This window comes from Falco rusticolus, chromosome Z, assembly GCF_015220075.1.
Source record: "Falco rusticolus isolate bFalRus1 chromosome Z, bFalRus1.pri, whole genome shotgun sequence".
NCBI lineage: Eukaryota > Metazoa > Chordata > Aves > Falconiformes > Falconidae > Falco > Falco rusticolus.
In genome coordinates, this window is record NC_051210.1 from 70,760,480 (window position 1) to 70,785,178 (window position 24,699).

At 40.2% G+C, this 24,699-nt stretch overlaps 1 protein-coding gene across 6 annotated transcripts in view; it reads left to right on the plus strand.

Annotated features, from left to right (window-relative positions):
* CPLANE1 (ciliogenesis and planar polarity effector 1) overlaps positions 1-24,699 on the plus strand; it is a 66,918-nt gene that overhangs the window by 16,003 nt on the left and 26,216 nt on the right. For 5 of the 6 annotated variants that reach the window (XM_037373378.1, XM_037373377.1, XM_037373382.1 and 2 more), the window contains 16 exons: positions 1,957-2,121; positions 2,852-3,025; positions 9,806-10,034; positions 10,275-10,408; positions 13,136-13,353; positions 13,675-13,839; positions 14,910-15,048; positions 15,453-15,559; positions 16,726-16,887; positions 17,053-17,161; positions 17,514-17,817; positions 18,511-19,432; positions 20,577-20,740; positions 21,724-21,857; positions 22,398-22,480; positions 23,632-23,714. In XM_037373378.1, coding sequence (XP_037229275.1) covers positions 1,957-2,121; positions 2,852-3,025; positions 9,806-10,034; positions 10,275-10,408; positions 13,136-13,353; positions 13,675-13,839; positions 14,910-15,048; positions 15,453-15,559; positions 16,726-16,887; positions 17,053-17,161; positions 17,514-17,817; positions 18,511-19,432; positions 20,577-20,740; positions 21,724-21,857; positions 22,398-22,480; positions 23,632-23,714 — 3,292 coding nt within the window. The remainder of the gene's footprint in view (positions 1-1,956; positions 2,122-2,851; positions 3,026-9,805; positions 10,035-10,274; positions 10,409-13,135; positions 13,354-13,674; positions 13,840-14,909; positions 15,049-15,452; positions 15,560-16,725; positions 16,888-17,052; positions 17,162-17,513; positions 17,818-18,510; positions 19,433-20,576; positions 20,741-21,723; positions 21,858-22,397; positions 22,481-23,631; positions 23,715-24,699) is intronic. The other variant, XM_037373381.1, reaches the window with a different exon arrangement.

The following is a 24,699-nucleotide window of genomic DNA, read 5'->3' on the forward strand; positions in this document are numbered from 1 at the left end:
CTTTTTGGGGGTGGAGGGGGTAAGTTGGGTAATTGCTTGATGTAGTTACTTGTTGCTCTGTTCGCTCTTCAGAAAAAGGAGGTAAGATGCATAAAGGATGCATATTTGAAAGTGAGCTGGGACTTGAATAAAGCTAGGTCAAAACTTAGTATGTTGCTCCCTGAGAAAATTCTGTGCATTTCTATTTCAATACGTGTTTCGTTGCGATTATGAAGTACTTGGTACAGAAAAGCTCTAGGTGTATTACCTAGCAAGAAAGAGACAGTGAAAAATAGATGACCAAACCCCTATTCTTTTACTAGCTATAAAATTAAGAGACTTAGTGTTAGGGGAGTAACAAAATAATTTGTGGCAGGAGTTTATTTAGGAGTTGATTTGAAAGAGATATTCCAGAGTATCTCTCCAGGCATCATGAGAAAATATTTTGCTGGTTACTACCGTAGACTCATATAATGGTTTGATTTGGAAGAGACCTTAAAGATCACCTGGTTCCAACCCCCCCGGCACAGGCAGGGACACCTTCCACCAGACTAGGGCTGCTCAAAGCCCCATCCAGCCTGGCCTTGGACACTGCCAGGGATGGGGCATCCACAGCTGCTCTGGGCAACCTGTTCCAGTGCCTCACCACCCTCACAGTAAAGACTTTCCTCCTAATCTGTAATCTAAATCTACCCTCATTCAGTTTAATACCATTACCCCTTGTCCTCTCACTATAGGCCCTATTAAAAAGTCAGTCCACATCTTTCTTACAAGCCCCTTTAGGTACTAGAAGGCTGCTAGAAGGTCTTCCTGGAGCCTTCTCTTCTCCAGGCTGAACAACCTCAACTCTCTCAGCCGTCTTCACAGGATGGGTGCTCCAGCCCCCTGATAGTCTTTGTGGCCCTCCTCTGGACCTGCTCTAACAGGTCCATGTCCTTTTCATGCTGGGGGCTCCAGAGCTGAACACAGTACTCCAGGGGGGTCTCACCAGAGGGCAGCACGGGGGCACAATCGCCTCCCTCATCCTGCTGGCCATGCTTCTTTTGATGCAGCCCAGGATGCAGTTGGCTTTCTGGGCTGTAAGCACATGTTGTCAGCCCACATGGAGCTTTTTTGTCTAGCAGCACCCTCAAGTCCTTCTCCTCAGGGCTGCTCTCAATCCATTCCCTGTCCAGCCTGTATTTGTGCTTGGGACTGCCCTGACCCAGATGCGGGACCTTGCTCTTGGCCTACTTCAACTTCATGAAACTCACACAGGCCCACCTCCCAAGCCTGTCAAGCTCCCTCTGGATTGCATCCCTTCCCTCTAGCGTGTCGACCACGCCACACAGCTTGGTGTCATTAAACTTGCCGAGGGTGGACTCAGTCCCACTGTCCGTGTTGCCAACAGAGATGGTGAACAGCACCAGTCCCAGTATGGACCCCTGAGGAATGCCAGTCATCACCTGTCTCCACTTGGCATTGAGCTGTCAACCACGAAACTTTCTTGAGTGCGACCACCCAGCCAATTCCTTACCCACCCATCAAATCCACGTCTCTCCAGTTTAGAGACAAGGATGTTGTGCAGGACAGTGTCAAAAGATTCGCGCAAGTCTAAGTAGATGATGAGGAATATCTCATGTATAAAGAATACAGGATATTGGAAGCTTGGTTGGAACGTCATTGTGATTTAGACATCTCTTCTTGGAAGGCTAGGCTCCCTTCAGCTGTCCTGTCTTCGTGTCTTAACAGTTATACGCTATTGACATATGTCTAGAAGGAAAACTTCTGTGACGAGTATTAATTCACTAGTAAATTAGGGGCTGTAGGAGGATTATATGTCCTAAAATAGCTGCTCCTGATTTCTGCTCCTTCTCAGAGTATGTGTGTACATAGATAAGTTTCTTGAGATGGAGGAAGTAGTACTTTCAGACCTGCATGTCTGGTTTGTGCTTACTGTTTCTTTTCCAGCTGGACTTCTTTTCTCTTTTAATGCAGGAGGAAAAAGAATATGTTTTCTTCAGAGTAGATACTACCTTGCAATATTATTTTGCCATCTGTATCAATATAACTTGTGTGAGGCTCAGGGACTCTGTGATCATCTGGTAGGAGAGATTCTGCGGCGATCACAGCTCTCAGTGAGTCAGATGGAAAAATTTTCTGGTATGTTTATATTGCATAGAAGTGTGATAAGGTACACTTAAACTGTTTTAATAACCTAGTATCTTAATTCCTGTGCCATCACACACACACTTGACAGGATGCTTTTCTCTTTACACTGGACTGAAATCTGTTTTCAGTGGCTTTTTCTGATCCTCAGATGTTCTTTCAACTTTACTTATTGGAGTAAGTATTTAGACAGCTTTCATTGTATAATTAATAGTGAAAGCATGGGCTGTTAAATGTTCTTGATTGAAATTTGATTAATGAAAGTCTGTGGAGAAGAAGAACAAGGGGGAAATCGTGTGATTTTGTTTTAAATTGGTTTAACATTTTCTTATAAAATAGTGAATTTTAGATTCTTCACCAGTCCTAAATTGACAGTGGTAATTTTTGCAGGTGCTTGTAACTTTTTTTTTTCCTACTAAGTCAGTGTGAAATCTAAATTTCCAAATTTAAATATTTTTCCTGGCTTGATGCTGATCTAAATTTTGATACTAGAGGTCTGTCTGCAGTCATTAAAAACCTAATATAAAAGTGTTTTAATATACTTTGTACTTAGTGTAAAAGATTAAGCTCTGTAGGTTCTGAAAGTCTGTCAAGAGATTAAGTAATACCATAGTTTGCTTGTTTTGAAAAATGTTTCATACGCTGTGATTAAACAATTATAGCATACGTATTTAAATAATCTTCCTCATATGTTTTAATCTGATACCTGTTGGGTTTTTTTTAGATACCAAGTATTGTCAGCATGAACTATGGATGGTCACAGATGTTCATACTGAAACTGCTGTGGCTGTGATTCGATCCATGGCACGATTCATGGCCGCTTATTTCACAAATCGGGTGTTGTATATCTTTCCCCCACATAATGTTGACATTCTGCATCCACTTCACATTAAACAAGGTATTGTCTCTAAAAGCAGTTTAATTGACTGTACTTGACTTTTACTGTTTTTTACGTATGAGTGCTGTCTGTTATGCTTTAACTTACTGATCTATGGTTTCAGCATCATTAACTATAAAGATACAGTAACTCCATTTTTCCAGATATTTTGTTGGCACTGAGGTCAGGCTGACATGTCTGTAGTTCCCCAGATCCTCCTTCCAACTGGTCTTGTAGGTGGGTGTCACGTTTGCTCACCTGCACTGGCACCTCCCCGGTTAGCAAGGACTGCTGATAAATGATGGGAAGTGGCTTGGTGAGCGCTTCCACCAGCTGCTTCAGTACCATTGACTGGATGCCACCCAGCCCCAGAGAGCTGTGTGTGTCTAAGTGGTGTAGCAGGTGGCTGACCATTTCCCCTTGGATTATGGGGGCTTAATTCTGCTCCCTGTCATCCAGCTCAGATGGCTGGGTACTCTGAGTACAACCGGCCTTACTGTTAAAGACCGAGGGAAAGAAGGCATTAAGTACCTCAGCCTTTTCCCCTCATCCTTGGTTGCGATGTTTCTCCCTACATCCAATAAAGGATGGAGATTCTCCTTCACCCTCCCTTTGTTGTTAGTGTATTTATAGAAACATGGGGTTTTTTAGTTGTCTTCTACGACAGTAGCCAGATTAAGTTCTAGTTGGGCTTAGGCCCTTTTAATTTTCTCCCTGCATAACCTCACGACATCCTTCTAGTCCTTGATAGTTGCCTGCCCCTTCTTCCAAAGGCCAGAAACTCTCCTTTTTTTCCAGCCTTCGAGCCAAAGCTCTCTGTACAGCCAGGCTGGTCTTCCCTGCCAGCTTGTCTTTTGGCATGTGGGGAGAGCCTGCTCCTGCACCTTTAGTATTTCCTTCTTGAAGAATGGCCGACTTTCTTGGACTCCTTTGCCCTTCAGGACTGCCTTCCAATATGTCTTTTTTTCCCCTGGAATTTTTTTTAATTTTTACCACACTTTGAGTTTAGTGATATAAATCTGATATTCAGGTAGAAGGGTGCTGTATTTTTTTCACCTGAATTAAGCAACATTATAATTTCATGGTTCTTGCACTACTTTTGCCTAAAGATGTAGCTCTGACAGACTTGTGATCCTCCCAAAAGTGAGAGAAGAGCAGTGCTTAACAAGTAACTGAGGTGGATCTGGATATGGTGTGACCAAACGCAAAAGTCAGAGAAAAGCATTTTTTGCTTAGCTGACAGTCGAGCTCTTGGAAGCCAAAATGCTTCAGAGACTGTACCATCAGAACAAGCAGGAATGTCAAGTTGGTTTTTTGTTGAACCCAAGTAGTACTTGTTATTTTAATGCTTTTCAGCATTTTTCTGAGTATTATTTATTGCAGTGGGTGGTTTATGTATCTTCTGCAAGAGATTCTATTTAAGGAGTTCCCTTGTTAGGAAATTTTTGGTTTCAGAATTGATTCTCCAACGTGATTTAATGTCCACAGGAATGAAGATTTACTTGGATGTATTACAAGTACTTTACTAGTAAGTTGATATGATGATGCCAGATATTTCTCTACAGTATCAACACGTTGTGATTGATGATATTTTCTGCAGTGCATTTGAATACTCGCCGAGGCCATTAGCTCCACTGCAGGCACGTTCCACAGTGGAGCAGGGACCACAGCATGCAGGGAGGGCTTTGTGAGCCGGGGAGACCCCAGGGCATCCACCAGGAGCCAGCAGTTTGCACAAGAGCAGCTAATGAAGCCTGGGCAGGGCCAGGGGTAACGGTGACCACCACCCCCATGTCCACAAAGGGCAGCCCTGGGGAGCGCTGGTGACCAGGAGTGCCAGCAGACAGAGTGGGCAAATGGTGTGGTGCAGCAGGTTGTGCAGAAATGTGCTACCTTGAAGGAGGGGTGTTCCACTGGCTGAGTGGAGAGACCTGAAGTCCATGTAACCCAGGAGCTGGGCACTGCTGTGTCTATTGTACAGGTCAAGGACGCTCATCCTACCTGACCCTCATGGCAGAATCGTGGGCACTGGTCTGAGCACCAAGACTGCATCCCTGGCTGTGGGGGTCTGCACTATCTATGCTGGGCTGCTGAAGGGTGAGGTCGCAGTGCAGACCTTAGGCTGCAGGAAGTGCCTGGACCTTTCTCTTGGGGCAGGGACAGGCAGCAGACCTGCCTGCAAAAGATCTGCCTAGTAGAGGACCTTCAGTTGCAGGTGGCTGAGCTGCAGGAGACGGTGAGAAGGCTATATGGCGTCAGGGAGGCTAAGGAGGAGTTGAATAGCTGGTTCAAGCACAGTCTGCAGTGGACCCACAGGCCCTGGCCAGACCGCCAAAAACTCCCACTGGTGCACACAGAAAGATAGGGGTACCAATAATGCATAATGGAAGGTTGTAACAGCAGGGACCTGCAGGAGGGAAGAGGCTATGTCTGAAGCCTGAAGTGCCCTTGGAGAACAATTTTGGTGCTCTGCCAACTGAAGAGGAGAAACCTTGCACATCAGGATTAATGCTGAAACTCAGTAAGGCAGCCTAATATGTCTGTCATACAACAACCAGTGCAACTAAGAAAAAGCAATGGGTGATAGCAGTAGGTGACTGACTTCTGAGAGGTACGGAGGCACCTATTTATCATCATGATGCTCCCTCTAAAGGGTGTGCTCCTTACCAGGGGCTCATATCAGGGATGTTATCAAGAGACTACCAAGCCTCGTACAGTCCACTGACTATTATCTGCTGCTGTTGTTTCACGTGGGCACCAGCGATACAGCCAGAAGCAGTCTGAGGGACATCAAGAAGGATTAAAGAGCCCTGGGAGCAGCAGTAAGAGACTCTGGAGCACGGATTGTTTTTTATCAGTCCTCCCAGTCAAAGGAAAAGGGTTAGAAAGGACCAGCTGAATCTGACAAATCAAGGCTGTGGGACTGCTGCCACAGCCACGAGTTGGGCTACTTAGACCATGGGACTCACTTTGTGAAACTCTGCTGGCGGCTGATGAGGCTCATCTGATAGAGGAGGGGAAGAGCGTCTGTGATCAAAGGCTGGCCAAGCTGGTGAAAAGGGCTTTTAAAGTAAAGTGGTCAGGGGAGAGGAACCTCAATGTATCCCACTCCTGCCAGTATGGTGTCAGTGCCAGCAAGAGGTGCCCATAGCCCAGAAAGGAATGGCAGAGCAGTGGGAAAGCACCTGAAAAGCAGTACAAGGGAATTCCAGCTGCTTCAGCCAGTAAGCCAGATTGATTGAGGGGCCTGGCTTAAATGCCTCTATGCAAGTACAGGTAGCATGGGAAAGAAGCAAGAGTTAGATGTGTGCATGCCTGCAAAGCTATAATCTAGCTGGCATCATGGAGACATGGTGGGATGCATCAGGATTAAAGGGACAGCAGGGACAGGTGCCATTATAGTGGGATTCTGCTGCAGGCCACCTGACTGGGAAGACCAAGCAGATAAAGCCTTCTGTAGGCAAATAGGAGCCACCTCACATTCACAAGCCCTGGCTGTCATGGGGGACTTCATTCACCCTGACATTTGTTGGAGGGGCGACACAACAGGGCATAGGCAATCCAGGAAGTTCTTGGAATGCACTGATAACTTCCTTTTCAGAGTGATAGAGGAGCCAATGAAGAGAGGTGCTGTGCTGGACCTTGTTCTCATTAACAAGGAGGGGTTGGTGGGGAATGTGAAGCTCAAGGGCAACCTTGGCTGTAGTGACCATGAAATGGAGTTCAAAATTCTTAGGACAGCAAGGAGGGTGTACAGCAAGACCATTACCCTGGACTTCAGGAGAGCAGACTTTTTCTTCTTGAGGGATCTGCTTGGTAGAGCAACCATGGGATAGAGCCCTAGAGGAAAGAGGCGCCCAAGAAAGCTGGTTAATATCCAAGGATCACTCCCTCCAAGCTCAACAGTCGTGTGTCCCAACAAAGATGAAGTTGGGCAAAACCACCAGGAGGCCTGCGTGTATGAAGAAGGAACTCCTGGACAAGACACAAAAAGGAAGCCCTACAGAGCGTGGAAACAAGGCCAGGTAGCCTGGGAAGAATACAGAGAAACTGTCCAAGCAGCCAGAGATCAGGTTAGGAAAGCTAAAGCCCTGACAGAATAAAAGGAAGAATACGAAAAACATGGGTCCTCTTTGGAAGGAAACAGGAGAGCTGGTTACCTGGGACATGCAGAAAGCTTAGGTACTCTGTGACTTTTGTGCCTTGGTCTTTACTCGCAAGTGCTCCAGCCACACCACCCAAGTTGCAGAAGGCAAAGGCAGGGACTGGGAGGATGAAGAGCTGCCAGCTATAGGAGAAGATCAGGTTCGAGACCATCTAAGGAATGTGAAGGTGCACACGTCCATGGGACCTGTTGAGATGCATCTGTGGGTTCTGAGGGAACTGGCAGATGAAGTGGTTAAGCTGCTATCCATTATATTTGAAAAGTCATGACAGTCTGGTGAAGTTACCGTGGACTGGAAAAGGGGAAACATAACCACTGTATTTTAAAAGGGGAATAAGGAAGACCTAGGAAACTACAGGCCTGTCAGTCTTGCCTTAGTGCCTGACAAGATCATGGGGCAGATCCTCCTGGACACTATGTTAAGAGACATGGAAAATAAGGAGGTGATTGGTGACAGCCAACATGTCTTCACTAAGGTAAAGTTGTGCCTGAGAAGTTCGGTGGTCTTCTGTGATGGGGATACAGTGTTGATGGATGAGGGAACAGCGAGTAATGTCATCTGCTTGGACTTGTGCGAATCTTTTGACACTGTCCTGCACAACATCCTTGTCTCTAAACTGGAGAGACGTGGATTTGATGGGTGGGTAAGGAATTGGCTGGGTGGTCGCACTCAAGAAAGTTTCGTGGTTGACAGCTCAATGCCAAGTGGAGACGGGTGATGACTGGCATTCCTCAGGGGTCCATACTGGGACTGGTGCTGTTCACCATCTCTGTTGGCAACACGGACAGTGGGACTGAGTCCACCCTCGGCAAGTTTAATGACACCAAGCTGTGTGGCGTGGTCGACACGCTAGAGGGAAGGGATGCAATCCAGAGGGAGCTTGACAGGCTTGGGAGGTGGGCCTGTGTGAGTTTCATGAAGTTGAAGTAGGCCAAGAGCAAGGTCCCGCATCTGGGTCAGGGCAGTCCCAAGCACAAATACAGGCTGGACAGGGAATGGATTGAGAGCAGCCCTGAGGAGAAGGACTTGAGGGTGCTGCTAGACAAAAAAGCTCCATGTGGGCTGACAACATGTGCTTACAGCCCAGAAAGCCAACTGCATCCTGGGCTGCATCAAAAGAAGCATGGCCAGCAGGATGAGGGAGGCGATTGTGCCCCCGTGCTGCCCTCTGGTGAGACCCCCCTGGAGTACTGTGTTCAGCTCTGGAGCCCCCAGCATGAAAAGGACATGGACCTGTTAGAGCAGGTCCAGAGGAGGGCCACAAAGACTATCAGGGGGCTGGAGCACCCATCCTGTGAAGACGGCTGAGAGAGTTGAGGTTGTTCAGCCTGGAGAAGAGAAGGCTCCAGGAAGACCTTCTAGCAGCCTTCTAGTACCTAAAGGGGCTTGTAAGAAAGATGTGGACTGACTTTTTAATAGGGCCTATAGTGAGAGGACAAGGGGTAATGGTATTAAACTGAATGAGGGTAGATTTAGATTACAGATTAGGAGGAAATTAAGAGACTTAGTGTTAGGGGAGTAACAAAATAATTTGTGACAGGAGATTATTTAGGAGTTGATTTGAAAGTGATATTCCAGAGTATCTTTCCAGGCATCATGAGAGATGAGGAGGAGGGTGGTGAGACACTGGCACAGACTGCCCAGAGAAGCTGTGGATGCCCCATCCCTGGCAGTGTCCAAGGCCAGGCTGGATGGGGCTTTGAGCAGCCCTATTCTGGTGGAAGGTGTCCCTGCCCGTGCCGGGGGGGTTGGAACCAGGTGATCTTTAAGGTCCCTCACAACCCAGAGGGTTCTGTGTTGATTGTATGATGGATGCATTGACTATTTTTAGTGTTTCTGTGCTATAACATGCACTGGTACATACTTCTTTTTTACAGTCTTTTGGATGTTTTAATTGGACAATTTTTTGGATAAAACTAGCAAAAATAAGACCTTTATTTTAATACTTGCATTAGTCAAATACCCATGCACGTGGTGAGACAGTCTAGGAAAAGTTGCATCACACAAACTGGATTACTGGGATTATTTCCGTAAAGAATGCTGTTGCCTCAACAGTAAACAGAAACTGCAAGAGAAGCAATTAAGTCCTTAGAGGTAATGTTGATCAGCACCTCTCCATGAAAACCAGGAAGTAAAACCTTGGAAAACAAATCTAAACCCTAAGAAACAAGAAGATACTAAACATATCTTCAATTTGTCTTGATACACTCCCTTAAAGTAACGTATTCTTTCTTGGAGAAGTGAGTACACAGTGAGTACAACACACCATGGGTACCCTAGGAAAACTCTTAAGAATACCCATTTATCTCAGGTGTATCCTCTACAATATCCTAAGCATATGTCGCATACTTGCAAACGTTCCATGAGAGTGATTAAATCTTTAAAGTACAAATAACCCACATTTTGCCCATGCTTGCATGTCACACATCATTAAGCAGAAAAATAGTCTACTCTGACGTTACTGTGGTATCATAGCACGAGCTGCATCTGTCTGCTGCAGTTAAACCCCATAGTGTGCCTCTAATAAAGAGCAGTTGTACACTGAAATTAATCCAAAAGCAGTGTGAATGTGTGAGTTCTAGATTATTAATCTGATAGCATGCATATTTATTTAAATTTGGTTTTTTTGTCACAGGCTTATCTGCTCGTATTATTCCACTGCAACACTGTTTGGTTGCCAGAGCTGTCCGGGACCAGAACCTTTCATCTGTGTGGACAGCTGGATATGCTCTTGATTTGTTCTTTATTGGTGGACTCATTCCAGAGGCTGTGTGGTTAACACGCAGACTTGGGAACTGGAAACTGTCTGTTTCAATTGGTATGGCCTACCAGATGTATTGTCAGAATTCTGATGAATTGTCAAGGTAAATTTGAGCTTGGAATTAGTATACTGTATTTTATTACTGATGTTATTTGCATGAAGTTCATTATAAGAAGGCATATCCTTAGCCTCAAAAATTTGTATTCCCAGCCTCCTAGTAGATGTAGGACCTAACATGCTTAGATTAATTATTTTGGTTTAGATATTCATTTAACAGAGCTTCAATAGATTATCTGTGGGTTTTACTTTGTTATTAATGAACAGTTTCTTATTACTCTTTCAGACTGAAAAACACAGAGTGTCACTTGCCATTAAACTTATCACCAATGCAGACTTTTCCTGAAAAGTTACAGTCTTTGTTAGGACAGCCAGTTACTTCTGAAACATCAGGATGTAATAAATACAAGCAGTTTACAGGTACATAAAATTATAAATAATTATGCTTATTTTTCTGTTATTTTACTGCATATTCTGTGTTACACACTGTTATGTATTTAAAAAGAAACAATTACTTCATCTTCTCCAGCATGTGCATTACTGTTATATTGTATTCAAATACTTTAATTTTATAGGGGTTTGGCTTTGGCTTTGATCATTCTAAAAATGGACTGTATTATCAGTCTTGTTGTCTTCATGCGTATCAGCCAAAATCTTAGTTGATGATATTTGATAATAATTTCAGTTTGGAAGAAAACTGAAGCTTCATTCAAGCAAAACAAAACAAAAATATCCTGAAGCAAATGCGAATGTGTTAACAGTATGGACAGTATCATCATACTTAACATTTGTTACATGATGGTGTTTAATTTTTGCGTTTCCTTTCTGTTAAGGGGGAGGGAGTGTTTTCTCATAGCCTGACAGCTCCATGCTCCTAGTTCCAACAGCGAGCAAGGCTTGAGAATATATAGCCACATACACAAACATCCATACACAACACCTGTGTACAGTTGGCCAGACCGATCAACACCTATGCATATACTCAGCACTCACACAAACAGCACCAGCAATCCCATCCCGTTTCCCTCTTTTGCTGGTCAGGATGAAGGTCTGCATATAGATGCATATATGTAAAATGTAGATACCTTCAGTAGCTGGCTTAGCCCCAGTAATTGAGTCTCCCAGGTTGCTGGCATCTACATATATGAGTCCCCGAAGCCCCAGCCCAACTCCCTTTTCTGGTAGAAACCCACTCATAGATACCCTCTTCCCCCTATGCACGCACTGCCTATGCATCTCGCAGTAGCTGGCCTTAAAAATACAGTTTATCCAGTAGCTGGCTGGTCTGGGATTCTCAGCCTTTCCAGGTGCCCTTAACCTTAGAGACACACATACCGGTGTGTACACTGTCTTTCTTGCAGGTGGTCATGACTCTCTTGGTCCCTACAGTATCCAGATCACCTTGTCTTGCCCTTAGAGAGATACAGTTGTCTCTCCAGCAGTGTGCCACATCTTCACTCGTCCCTCCAGCCACTTTCAGCTCCAGTGGTTTCACCCTTTCAAGCGAGAGGTGCACAGACCCCTAGCTCCCAGGGCACTTGCCTGACTTGATACCTGCTAGCACTCACATGTTCACATACGTAGCCTCCCTCACTTCCTCTGGTTGCTGGCACTGTGGATACATGGGCATTTCTTAACCCATTGTTCCACTCCAGTTGCTGGCACTTGATTTGACTGAACTTCAGTCTCTGCAGTTGCTGGCACCCCAGACACACAGGCTTTCTAGCCTGTGGTCCTCCTCCACTTGCTGGTACAGGCACACGCAATACAGAGTCCCTCACCCAGGAAAATAAACATACTGACAGGGCCTGATGAAGGTGAGGCTGCCACGGCTCCATGCCATACCTTTGGTTTCTTTCTGAAAGATGATGTAATGAGCCTCGCGCAATCCCAGAAAGCTTTTCCTCTGCATCTTACAGTATGTCCTATCCTTCTTGACAGTAACCCATATCAAGCCAAAAAGTACTGGAGAGCTGCTCCCATTGGCTCATCTTGATGGGTTTCGATGTGGACACTGGGGCTAATGGCTCTCCTGGGAAAAGCCTGGACAAGGGCGTTCATTTCTCTGAGTACATAATTTGCTGTTGCATATCTCTGGGCCTGTGGAGATGACCCATTTATGGACATGATCCAAGTCTCTCGGACTCGCGAGAGAGAGCCTGAATGTTAACTCACTCAGCCCGAGGAGTGTGGCTGCTGAAGCTTGATTCTCCCTCCTGTCAAGTGGCGATTTCATCTTTCGTCTGGTTTTAAGCTACCTTTAAATGCACTTTCTAGGTATTACTCAGGTTCCCCCACCTGCTTTTGCCTCTGTGCTCCTTTGTATGTGCTTATACAGGCGCTTTATTTCATAACTAAATACTTCACTGTTGAAGTTCCCCCAGTTGGCTAGATCCTGTCCTTGTTTACATTTTACAGAAAGTTTACTGGCACTGTCTCTGTGCCTCAGCCTCTTTTTATGTGTTTAGAAACCACATTTCAGGTTTCTGTCAGTAGGTGGATGTTAATTAATCTTTTATCTAAGCCATATCCCAAACATTGTGTAAATTGCTCTTTTGTACTCATTTACAAGGATTTTATTTCAAACAGACATACACACATATATATGCTGCGTATAACAATCTGTAAGGGTGATACGTAGTGTAAAGATCTGGCACACATATTTCAAGGCAAGCAGGAGGAATAGAAATGGAAGTAGATCAGTACAATACTATGTGAATTTCAGGAACCAACTCATGTATGTTAAAGGCCCTGCTACTTCTAGGACTTGAGGAAAAAATGCAATAATATGTAAAAGAGCTCAAACAAATACATTTTCCTTGATCATCATGCTCACTTATAGAACAGTTTTTATAGTCATTATCAACAGTATAACTAGATTATACCTGCCTTATGAGAATGATTTGCCAGAATGTTATGCCAAGCAAATGCATGGCTGAAAAGTTCAGTTCTCAATCTAGAAAGGCAATAGCTTTCCCCTTAATGATACTTAATACTATTTTGCAATGAGAGAATTCTTAAAGCAAGTACAGATTGTGTAGATTGCAATAGACTAATGCAAATTCTGAGAGCGGAGTCTCATAATTTCAGAACAAAGGCCTTGTACTGAGTCAATTGTTTTATTGGTTTCTGTTTAATATTATATAGATCCCATTGAAGAGGAAGATGCACATGTTCTTTATAGTTCAATACAGGAGCTACTGAAAGCAGCTGTTATGACAGATACTGATATTCTCTCAGAACCATTTCAGCTTTTGATGTATTCTGCCAAGGATCTTAGTAGAAAATTGTATGGTTTAGTTCCAGATGGGCTTTATCTTCCAGCACCACCATTATACTGTCCTCAGCCAGCTTACCTCAGTGAAGTAAGTGTGCATGATGGAAGTTTCTTGGATCCTTGTTTGAATGTATTTATGAAATAATGATGATCTTTACTCTGGTTTCATTTCAGCTCACTTTTCTGTCTGTTTTTTCCATGTCCATTCTTAAGTTCGTAAGCTCTACTTAAGTAGCATCATTATGATAAGAAAGTATGTGTGCCTCTGTTTTTTCTATAAAGGATCTAAGCTCTAAAGAAGAAGGGAATTATTCTTAGGAGCAGAAACAACATTTAGGTTAGATTCCTTATTTTATATGTCCTTTGTAATTTTGGGACTTCTTTTTGTCTTGGAATTTGCATTTTTCAGGAAGACTGCAACGACATTCTTTTAAAAATTGAGAGAGAAAGTCGTCAGAAAGTGTCAGGAGTTCTTCAGCGAATTATTTTGCTCTTCCGGGCTGCTCGTTTTTCCTGCCCTGCAGCACAGTGGTATATTGCACAACTGAAGAGGGCAAGAAAAGTTATGCAAAAAGTAAGCATTTAACTTATTTTTTTTGTAACTTGATTACCAGTTGTAAGTGTTACTGACAAAGTCACAGTTGCATTGCAGAAGCATTTACTTTCATCTGGACTTTGATGTCCGGTTTTTTAAATGTCATCTTCTAGGTTTACACTGTGTGTTCTGTTCTTTTTAGAAACCGAAACTTAAAAGACATAGGGTTCCACTTCATAAAGTGTCTTCTTCCATGTGTCTTTCTGTCCCCGCTTAATAACATACAAACTCATTTCTTTCTCCACTTGAAAGAAACAAGCTGGTTTCGAATGGGAGCTATAGCTGTTAACCAGAACTGTGTTCCAGATCACTTTGGGTTGAACATGTAACCCAGAATGTGATGCTCACTTCAGGTAAAGTGGTCATCTTAGTGCACAGAGCACAGGACTTTCAAGATCTCGTTCTACTCATGCATTTTGTTTGCACAGAACCAAGCTATGAATATAGTAATTAATATATTTTGTGTAAACTTAGGCTTTTTTTAGGTCATTGTTACACAGCCACTTAAAGAAGGTTGACTTGCTACAGAAGGGGGGGGGGGTGATGGTGCCTTCCTTCAACCCCCCTGCACCAGCAGTCATGCAGTGGTCCAGATCAGGGACTGGTCTGACTGACAGATACTGCCTTCTCTTTGCTCATTGCATGGTCACATGCTTAATGCTGGCATGGGAGGTGATAATACCAACTGAAACAGGGAAGAAAAATAGTCTGCCTTGGTTGACAGCTGCCTGGACTATGTTGGATTAAACTGGTTTCTTAATTGGGATCTTACTTGTTCCTATATTTTGTTGCTCTTGTATTTCATGGTAATCATGAGTATCATAAGTACCATGTAAACAAAAGCATTTTTAGCTTATCAAACATACTCCTTTTCATGAATTTTCAGAACACTGATTTGAAGAAAATGGAAAGCAAGCTTAAGAGAATTTTGCTGATCTTGGCAGTATTCTGGTAATAACTGTGAGGCTGTACATTTAGTAGTGATACATATGAAACTTTTAACTGATTTTTATTTCCATTTTGATTTTTTATCTCTTTATTATCTGTAGATTCGAATGAAAGGATCTCTTCCTTCACTGAGTCCATTCCCAGAGAATTTGCTTCGTTACTCCAGTTTCCGCACTGTTTTCTGTGGATCTACATCTTCTGGAAACTGTCAGTTTGATGATATTACCTGTAAAATTTTAGGTCTGTATGAAATAAAATACAAAAATATAGAGCTGGAGAAAAGAACACAGATGAGAATCCACAGATACAAAGAAACTCTTATTAGCTTGAAATAGTATACTGCTGTGTGTGCATAAACACGTCCCCTTTCCACCTTTTCCACGACCGAAACTCTTAATCTGAAAGTTGCTGTGCTGGGTTGTTGTGTGTGTTACGGACTTGTCAGATGTTAAAGAATGTAAACACTAAGTGGGACTAAAAGAGCTCTAGCTGCAGAACACTGTTGAAAACTCAAGAATGAGTAATTTTTTCCTTTAACCACTGTTACCATAATGTTACTTCATTTTTTCTAGCTAAAAATCTCAAGGCATTCTATTTAATTTATATTAAATAGAATCTCTCCATGTTGCATGTTTGTGTTGTAGGTTGGTTCAGAGAGCTATGCGCATTATGTTGGATGTTTCATGTTCGTGAAAGATTATCTGACAACTGTAGGCGGTACCAAACTGCAAGGGAAAATATTAGTCATAAGGTAATTATATTACTGATACAGTAAAGATACATTTTAACTGCATAAAGCTATAAGAAGAATTCTAAAGGCCTGCTGTGTATTGCTGTGAGAACTGTTACTTGCTTAATAGGACAAAATTAGCACAGTGCTATAATGTGCAGTAAGTACCGGATGCTACAGAATAGGGCTGTCCATGTGAACTACATCTTGCTAATAGTATTTCTGTTGAGCTTTTGCTTGGTATTTAACTGAGATAATTGAAGAGATACTGCCAGAAGAGCAATAGTTTCTACACTTGTTGTCTACCTAAGTATTTACTTTTTTTTTTTTTTCCAATCAGATAAAGATAATATAGGTGTTACCTGAGCAATGTATATTTAGTGCACCAAATATATTTTTGTGTGTGTGCATTAAATACACGTTTTTAAGAAAGAATAATGAAAAATAACTAAAATCTAATCATAGTGTTCTACTTAAATCCTCATCAATTGATGTCAGAGGGCAAGGAAGAAAAAGAAACTAATAGTATGTTACTTGTCATGCATTCTGTAACAATACAGATGTTAATTTTTGTCCTATCTATCCTAGCAATTCACCTGTCCTTAGCAAAGGTTGCTTCCTTTTAAAAACAAGTCCAAAATTCCTCTTCACCAGAAATACCAAGCTTCAAATAAACAGGATGGCTCTGTTTAAAATAGTAGAATGTTTTGATTTTTCTGTGCTTTGTGTGACAGTGACAAATGAGATAGAAACCATTGACTGTTTCAAAATGCTCTGGTCCATCCTAAAAGCCTCTAGGCTGGCTTAAATGTCTTGTTCCCAAGAAAGACTTTTTGATCACCTTAAGTCACAGCAAAATTAATTTGCTTCACCTAGTTACAGCCAGTTAGTGAAATCTTTTAAGTTTTACTCTAAATGACTGCAAACAGACTCTTCAGCAGAGTGTTAATGGAATTATTTCCTGAGCTGGTCTTTTTTTTTTTAATGTTGTTGTTGTTGTTATAAGTTACGGTCCATCACAACCCTGATCTGTCTCCTGGCATTGTATACTTCTCTGTTTGGCAGTTAAGAGATACTTACTTTTTGTTACTAGGGAAGCATCATTACAATTTGCAATGTGTGAATAATTTGGCTGAAATATATCGTTCATATCGATTAATGTTTCTATAGCAAAGTGGTTTTTTTAGGATCTGAAGAAGAATGAACATGATGCCTCTGCAGTTGAGCATTGTCTGCAGGCAGTGGAGTGGGCTTGTCGAATGCTTCCTTTCTGCAGGTTCATGAATGTTGAAGAATTAGTTCAAGATGTAATTTTGAGTCTGCTTGGAGAATTACCACCAATGAAAAAGGTAAAAGGCATTAAAACTAGAACAAAAACCAATAGAGATAATCGCAAATACTTCTTCTCCTTGTAAACCCTACTAGGCAGACTTTCTGGTGGTGCAAGTTCTGTTGGAAAGTATACGTGTTACATGCATGTTAGCTACTTGAAAAGATAACTTTATTTTGTGCAGGTGGCAGAGATTTTTGTAAAAGCATTTCCTAATCCTGAAGATGTAAGAGTTCCGCTAAGAGATAAATATCATGGACTTCAGCAGCGACTCAGACACAGTATTATTAAAGGTAATGTGCATCCTTCTTCAGGAAATATTAAATGAACTTTGTTTTTACCCAACGTGCTAACTTGTGACAATGCCATCTTTCATACTGCATGTAAAGCGATTAGTATAGGTTTCAGTTAAATAACTTTTGACAGAGTTTTGTGGCAAATTTTGTATTTTCTTTCTGATACATTTATACCAGTAACAGAGTATCATGACTTCCAGGTTGGTGGTGTTTCTTTATCGCAGTTTCTCTCTGTATTTCTAAATGGCTATATTTTAGGATGATTCGAAGTTTATTCATGTCTCAATTTGAGAGAATAGTTGAAAACTGAGAAGTTCGCATTTAAAATCTCTTGGGTTTCTTTTGATAGGTCCTGAAGGTGAAGAAATGATGTCTGTTGTTATAGAGGCTGCTGAAAAAGTGAGAATGAAGGCCTTGAGACGTGTAATAAGGAACATAGGCCCTATAGAAATTAATATTTGGGAGGCAGCAGAAGAGGGAACAGCAGATGATGAGGAACACTGTTATGACAGATTCTCATTAGGCACTAGTCTAAGCAGAAGCACACTTACTGATCTTGGGAATCCACAGGTATATAGTGACGCTGACACAGCAGATACACTTTCTGATGCTTTGTTTGAAGAAACAAGAGGTCAAACACCTTCACTGCAGAGGTATGAAAAAAATACAGGAAAAAGCTTTCCATGAAAAAAAGAAAAAGAAAAAAGTTGTCTGCTAATGTTCAAGTGATCTTTTCACCAAACAGGATAGTTGTCAAATGAGGAGGAATTACATTTATCAAATGAGGAATTACAAATTTATCAAATCTTAGAAATACCAAATACCAATGTTTCATCAGTTATTATGTGACTAATATGTTATTGAAGTGTAAATAATCAGTTATGACCACATTCATATAGGATACTTCTGAGTTGCTGTCTATGTAAAAACTATGGATTTTGCATTTGATTAATTTGTCACGTTAACATTGTATTGATGTAACTTAGGGGTTTGTTAGTTTCCCATTTTTAACAATAGATAAAGAGTCATAGAATGATTTGGGTTGGAAGGAACCTGCCACAGGCAGGGACACCTTCCACCAGCCCAGGTTGCTCAAAGCCCCATCCAGCCTGGCCTTGGACACTGCCAGGGATGGGGCATCCACAGCTTCTCTGGGCAACCTGTGCCAGTGCCTCACCACCCTCACAGTAAAGACTTTCCTCCTAATCTGTAATCTAAATCTACCCTCATTCAGTTTAAAACCATTACCCCTTGTCCTCTCACCATGTTGCATTTATAATTTTTTCATGTAATTGTTCTTTAAATGGATTTTGGTGTTAACTGTACTTACGTTTGTTGTCTTCCAGGGATAATGAACATCAAAGACAAGGGGAAATAGGCAGCAAAAATACCACACACAAGATAAAAGCTCTTAACTGGAAAACAAAACATAAAGACAAAGTATTTGGAAAAGAGATGCATAATCCATGTAATTTGCCTGTCGTTGGTGCGTGGGAATTTGAACGTGATGATGATGAATACGTTATTTTTTTAGAGCTCTTTTTGAGTTATATTCTTGAGAGAGACTTGATAAAGTACAGTGACCTTGGAATTCCATTTCTTACTAGCTATTCTGGACTTCTTCGAGAGCATGAATTAAACTCTCTCTTTTTTGATGTTCATACAACACTAAAGCGTCGACAAGGCAAAACTAGAAGCCAAAGTGTGTTTAGAGCAGGGTCTTGCTATACTGTCACCCTGGCATCTTGTGATCCTGAAACAGTGTCTGTCAATAATGAAAACCAAAATATTTTGGAAAATCCAGCCATTGTGCAGACAACAAAACCTTCTATGTGTGACCTAATCAAAGGACTTAATGAAGGATTATTTGGTTTAAAACACAAGTCAATTTACAGAACTCAGAGTGACAATCAAGGAGTCACTGTTGCACCAGCAAGCCAGACCTTTCCTAACCATACTTTTTCTAGCCTGCAAACTCAGGCAACTTCTAAATACATTTACAAACCTGTTGATACAGTTGGTATTGCACTGGGAGAAGAATTAGCTATAGAATTGATAGGTAAGTTGAGCAATATTGCAAAATTGCTTGAGTGGATGATCAGATGGTCTGATAAAAGACAGCTTTTTGGTTCCAATGAACAAGATTCCTTAGAAGAGATTTTTCCAGTGATACATGTGAAAACCTCATCAGCTGCTGTCCTTACTTCTTTGTGGCTGTTAGAACAGTTATACAGAGACGAATCTCAAGCACAGAGCATAAAATGTAAGGTAAGAAAGAGGATGGGGGTGTCAATGAATTGTATGAGTTAATTATGCCAGTAAAGAAAATCATGTCTTTTACCTCATAGTGCTGTTCTCAGTAAAACCTGGAATACTGATTACTAGTCTTTTCTTTAAGGATTGCTTGGAAAAGAGAAGCATTCCAGGAGTACTGGAATTCTGTCTGTAGGAAAACTTTGATTGGACATGAAAGTTCACTTTGGAAGTCCTAATGCCACATTACTTGAGAAAATTCCTACAAGTTTGTATGCTGTGTCTAGTTTTAGACATCATCTTTGAAGAAACCTAGTAGTGGAGATAGAGTATGGAAAAACAAGACAAAAAGAAATAGTTTCTCTGGGGAGACTTGAATTGGATTCATTGGTCTTTCAGGACAGTGCATACATAGTCTGACTGGAGTGTTTAACTGGTTAACGATTGATGAAAAGTGAATTTTGAATTTCTATCTAGCACTATTACACAGAGTTAGAGAGTATGCTAATATAAAAAGAGATTTGCCAGAAGAACCTGATTAATATTGCTTTGTTTTATATTTAGGGACAGCTGGATCACTAAAAAAAGACAATTAAGTCTACATGAAAGGCTCTCAGGGGAGGGTGTTGTGGGTTTTCTTTGAGATTTTCTCCCAGATCAAAACAGATGTTGTCTTGGCTTTGGTTTGTATTTTCTGATTCCTGACAAGTCCCACCTGTATTTTACTTTCAACTTACTGCCCAAATTTTGTACATCCATCTAACTGCATGATTATGTATGGCTTTTACCTCTCATACTGTCTTCAGTGATAATTTCAGAGGTTTGTTTTATGTATGATTAAGGCCAGATCTTACTGTGTATCTTTGTATAGACTATATTGTCACATAGTGTCTTTGACAGTTGATGCTCAATTGATGTTGACAAATCTGTCTTATGTTTCCTTTGGATAATTCAGAGGACATTTGCTTCACTTAATACAAAAAGGGAAAACTCAGATTCCACAGGCAACTGTAAATACAGAATTTTTCAGCTCTATAACAAAGAATATGAAGTTAACCATAAAAATACTAGATTAAATCATTGGGGTTTTTTTTTAAACAGGTATCTTTTTTAACTAGTGATTTTTCATTATCATTATTATTATCATTATTATTAATAGAGTCCGGATAATCAATATCTGAAAGAACTTGCATCTCTGTCAGAAGCCCAGTCTAGGACAGAGAAAGACAGTAGTATGGATGAAGGCTCTTCCACAGTGGCCAGTCTTCCTCCTGATGTCCAGAGTGTACAAGCCTATGATGATCTTTGTGAAACTGGTTTGGGGTAATTTTTTTTTTTTTTTTTTTTAACCTAAGAAATCTAGTTGGTCATAATCCCTTAGGTAAGCAGCATGTCAGTTTGAAGTGTTCTGTTACTCTGTGTTATGTATGTGTTTAATTTTGAGTGCAAAATCAAACTTGTGCATACTGTTTACAGCTGCATGAAGCATATCAAATGTTCTCCATCAGCAGACATATCACTGGGTAGAAGACAATGTAGCTGTAGCATGTGAAGTGAATTGTACATGGTTGTTTATAAACTTAGTGATGTGGAAGTGGAATCTAGAGTTTGGATATAATTGATATCATGATTGTCTCAAAGAATTCAGGTAACTTCCACTCTCTTTAGTGTCATTTTCTTTGTGTTGAGAGTTCACAACATTAGTTTATTTTTCCCTGGATCTGTAATCTAGCTATGTTCATATAATCTGCATGTCAGAAAAATAGATGGAAAAGGCAGTAAATATTTTATTTGTTAGTATCTTACACAGTTCTGAAGATGGAGATTACTTAACCTGAAGTTAATTCTGATATTTCTCTTCATCTGCTGCTGCACTAAAGAAATGAAAGATCTTTGGTATTAGTATTCTGTGTCTTCTCTGACGAGATTATGGTTTTTTTCAGTGGCAGAAGTTTCTGTGAGGGACATAAATGTAATCTTAACCAGATGATTTTGAAGTCATGGTGCAGTTTACGCCTTCTGGTTTTGTTAGATACATGTGTTGGTTCCATTTTCCTGGACACAGCCTATTTGAAGGACTGTACCATTAATGTCACTAATATGTCACAGCTATACCAAAAAATAATATTAATCTTGGTTTAAGTGAAATTGTGAGAGAAAATTTATATGAACATTGATTATATCACAGCAGTATTTATTTTACAATTATGCACTAGCTTGCAATTTGAGATGAACAGTTTACTTAAACCGAGTCAGATACTTATATTATTTCTGTGTTAGTTACGTTTTGTAATTTCAATTACCAGGATGTCTACAAAGTCAAAATATTTTGGCAAGAAGGAAGTAAATCGTGGGAGTTATTCTGTACCTCATGTGACTGAAGTTCTTAATGAAGAGAGACCATTTGTTCCGAAGGTGTTAGATGTAACATCAGAAGGAGGTTTGTTTTTATGGTATATCCTTTTACTATGGTCTAACATATAAAACAGTAAGTGTTTTGCATGTATAGGATTGTATGCCACTCTGTTTATTTAATCAGAAAATGGAAATAAGTTTTCATTGTTCTGTTGAAATTATTGTATCCATTTTATATTATAAATTTCATATGATTGCTTTCTGAAGACTTTCTGGTAACTTTTTTACTTAAATAATTTCTTTTTGCTATAGAGATAAGACAATGTATATTACCATATTTCTTCTGTCATTTACTTTCATTCCAAAAATGTAAAATTTGATTTGAAAATTTCAAGACCTGAGTATGTACAGATTAAATTTTTCATGCATCTATTTATTTATTTATTTATTCTTTCTGTGCTTGCATCATCCCTTGTAATAACAGACTGTTTGCTGAGACATCTTTCAAGCCCTTTCTCCTCATCAGGCAAAAAAATGGACTAACATGACCAGTTGACAGAAATCACATAATGATGCTGTATGCCATGTAGTTTCCTGATTTACAGTAATTGTGTTTACTTTGTAGAGTTTTTTGAGGAGCCATATGAAACTCCGAAGAGCTCCAATAGCTCTGTGAAAATCAAACCTATAGAGCATCAAAGAGGAAAGGCAAGTTACCATCTTGCATAGAAGCATCAAATTATTATGACTACTCTTTTAAAAATATACTGAATTCCTCAATATGCTTGAGAAATTGATGGCTTAAAGTGTTTAGGAGTGGTGAATTTTTTTCCCTGCTTAAATTGACAAGCAAGTTCACAAGTAATTCATCAGCGGTAGAGTGAGATCTGCTGTGAGCACTTTTGAAAACTGATTAATTGTTTATAAAACTAAATGTGTGCATGTCTGTGTATAAAATCATATATATAAAAATCACATTAGATCTATATGGTGTATGACGCTGCATTCCAACACAAACCATTACATGATATGTGCACACATATAAATGAAAGCATGTAAATTAAAAAAACCCAAACAAACAACAAACCCCAGGGAGTCTTCTGGTTAATAGACCATATTTTAAGGGGTATTTTGTTATACTAGAAAGCTGTATTAATAGCCTTTTTTTTTTCTTTAAAGTGTGCTGTCTCTGAAGTTGTCACAGGGTGATTAAGTAAAGACGCTCCCACTTGTTTGCATGCTTGCTTGTTTTTAAATTAAATGTATAAACATGTTTATTTTGCTCCTGTCTGAAAACAAGCCTTGTTTTTTTCATGCATCGTCTTTGGTCATAAGTCTCCTTTCTTTACAACTGGGTAAGGGCTGTTGTGCTTAAATGTGAATTGCAACGCCATTCGTTTGCTTGCCTGCAGTGCTCTAGATTCAGTGCTGTTAATGGGAGTAGAAAATGTCTTGTGGTCTTCAGTTCTACAGTACGTTTTACTATAGTGAATCTATGGCATGTGTGAAACCCTGCATTTGTTTCAGTTTCTTTCTTTGTAGTTAGTTTGTGTTCCACGTTTTCATCTTTATTTAGAAGGTGCAAGATTGGCAGAGTGTCAGGGTAATATATATGGATATGAATTTTAAAACAAAAACTTAAAATAATTACTTTGAACAGAAGATACTCAGGTGAATCATTTGGTCATCTCCTTAAGAGCTGTACCTGTCCTCCAATGTAATGTTGGTTGGTTTTGAGACAGATTTTTTCAAGTGGCTGATTAATCAAAACTGTGTTTGCCTTCAGCTAATAATACTTTATTGAAGCAGAAGGAGGGTACAAAAATTTACAAGTTCAGATGCATCTTTTTATATTCCAGCAGCTCTCCATTTCGGATGTAGATAGTCCTCAGGAAGATCAAAAGATGGAAAAAACGAAGGAAGGAAAGTCTGAACAGAATGTGTGAGAGACTTTTTTGTTGTTTTAATTTCTCTTTTAGCACTGCTTAAAAATCTAAAGTAGTTTTGTTAATTATGATATCCAGTGGAATCTCAATAGGTTCTTGCTGTTGTTTATAAGGACTTCATAGTTTGAAATAAAATTTCAGTCATTTTCTATTTCATGTGTACAGGCATTTCACAAACAAAATGCTGGGTGGATGAGTGGGTTATTTTAGTAATGATCAGGTAAAAAAGGCATGGTTTGTGGAAGACATATTTTATATTGGAAACAAGGATAGAGAATAACTGGAAAAGCTTTCAGGTACACAGTACCTTCTCCAGACCTGAAATAGGAGCAGCATCTTCAGGCTAAATATGAGTGGAGAGCTGTTATTCTAGGAAATTTTAATCATTTTTTTGTTACACAACGTACGAGAAAGAGAGGTTGATATCTAGGGATCAGAAGGTGAGATAAAAACAGATAACCTTGTTACACCTTCCTTTGTCCCTCTTTCAGGAGCTTTTACACAAGTTAAGAAATGTACTTGATTCTGATCTTTTTAAAATCTTATGTTTTAAAATACTTAAGTGTTTATAATACAATGAATGTAAAATTTTAGAAACAGTCCATAAACCTGATTGTCACATCATCTGTTTGAATAGATTACTGGTCAGTTTTTCTTTGAAGTTTTTCCAGTGAAGAAAATGTTCTGTAAACACGGGGTTCATTATGTTTACTGTGAAGAATCTTCTGAGATTTTTTCGTTTGTTTTAATGTCAGAAAAATAGCAATCTGGTTTTATTATTTCAGTTAGATTTCTTCTTGAATCCACCAAATTAGTGGTAATGAAACCTTTTCCTCTGAAATGCTGTGTCTGAATGTCTTTAATATTTAGTAAAACGTATTAATTGTGATGGCATATAAATACATATTCCTGTGTATATATATATTATATTTGTGAAAAACTTCTAAATGGCTTGATTTCAGAAAGACATAGAATCCTCTG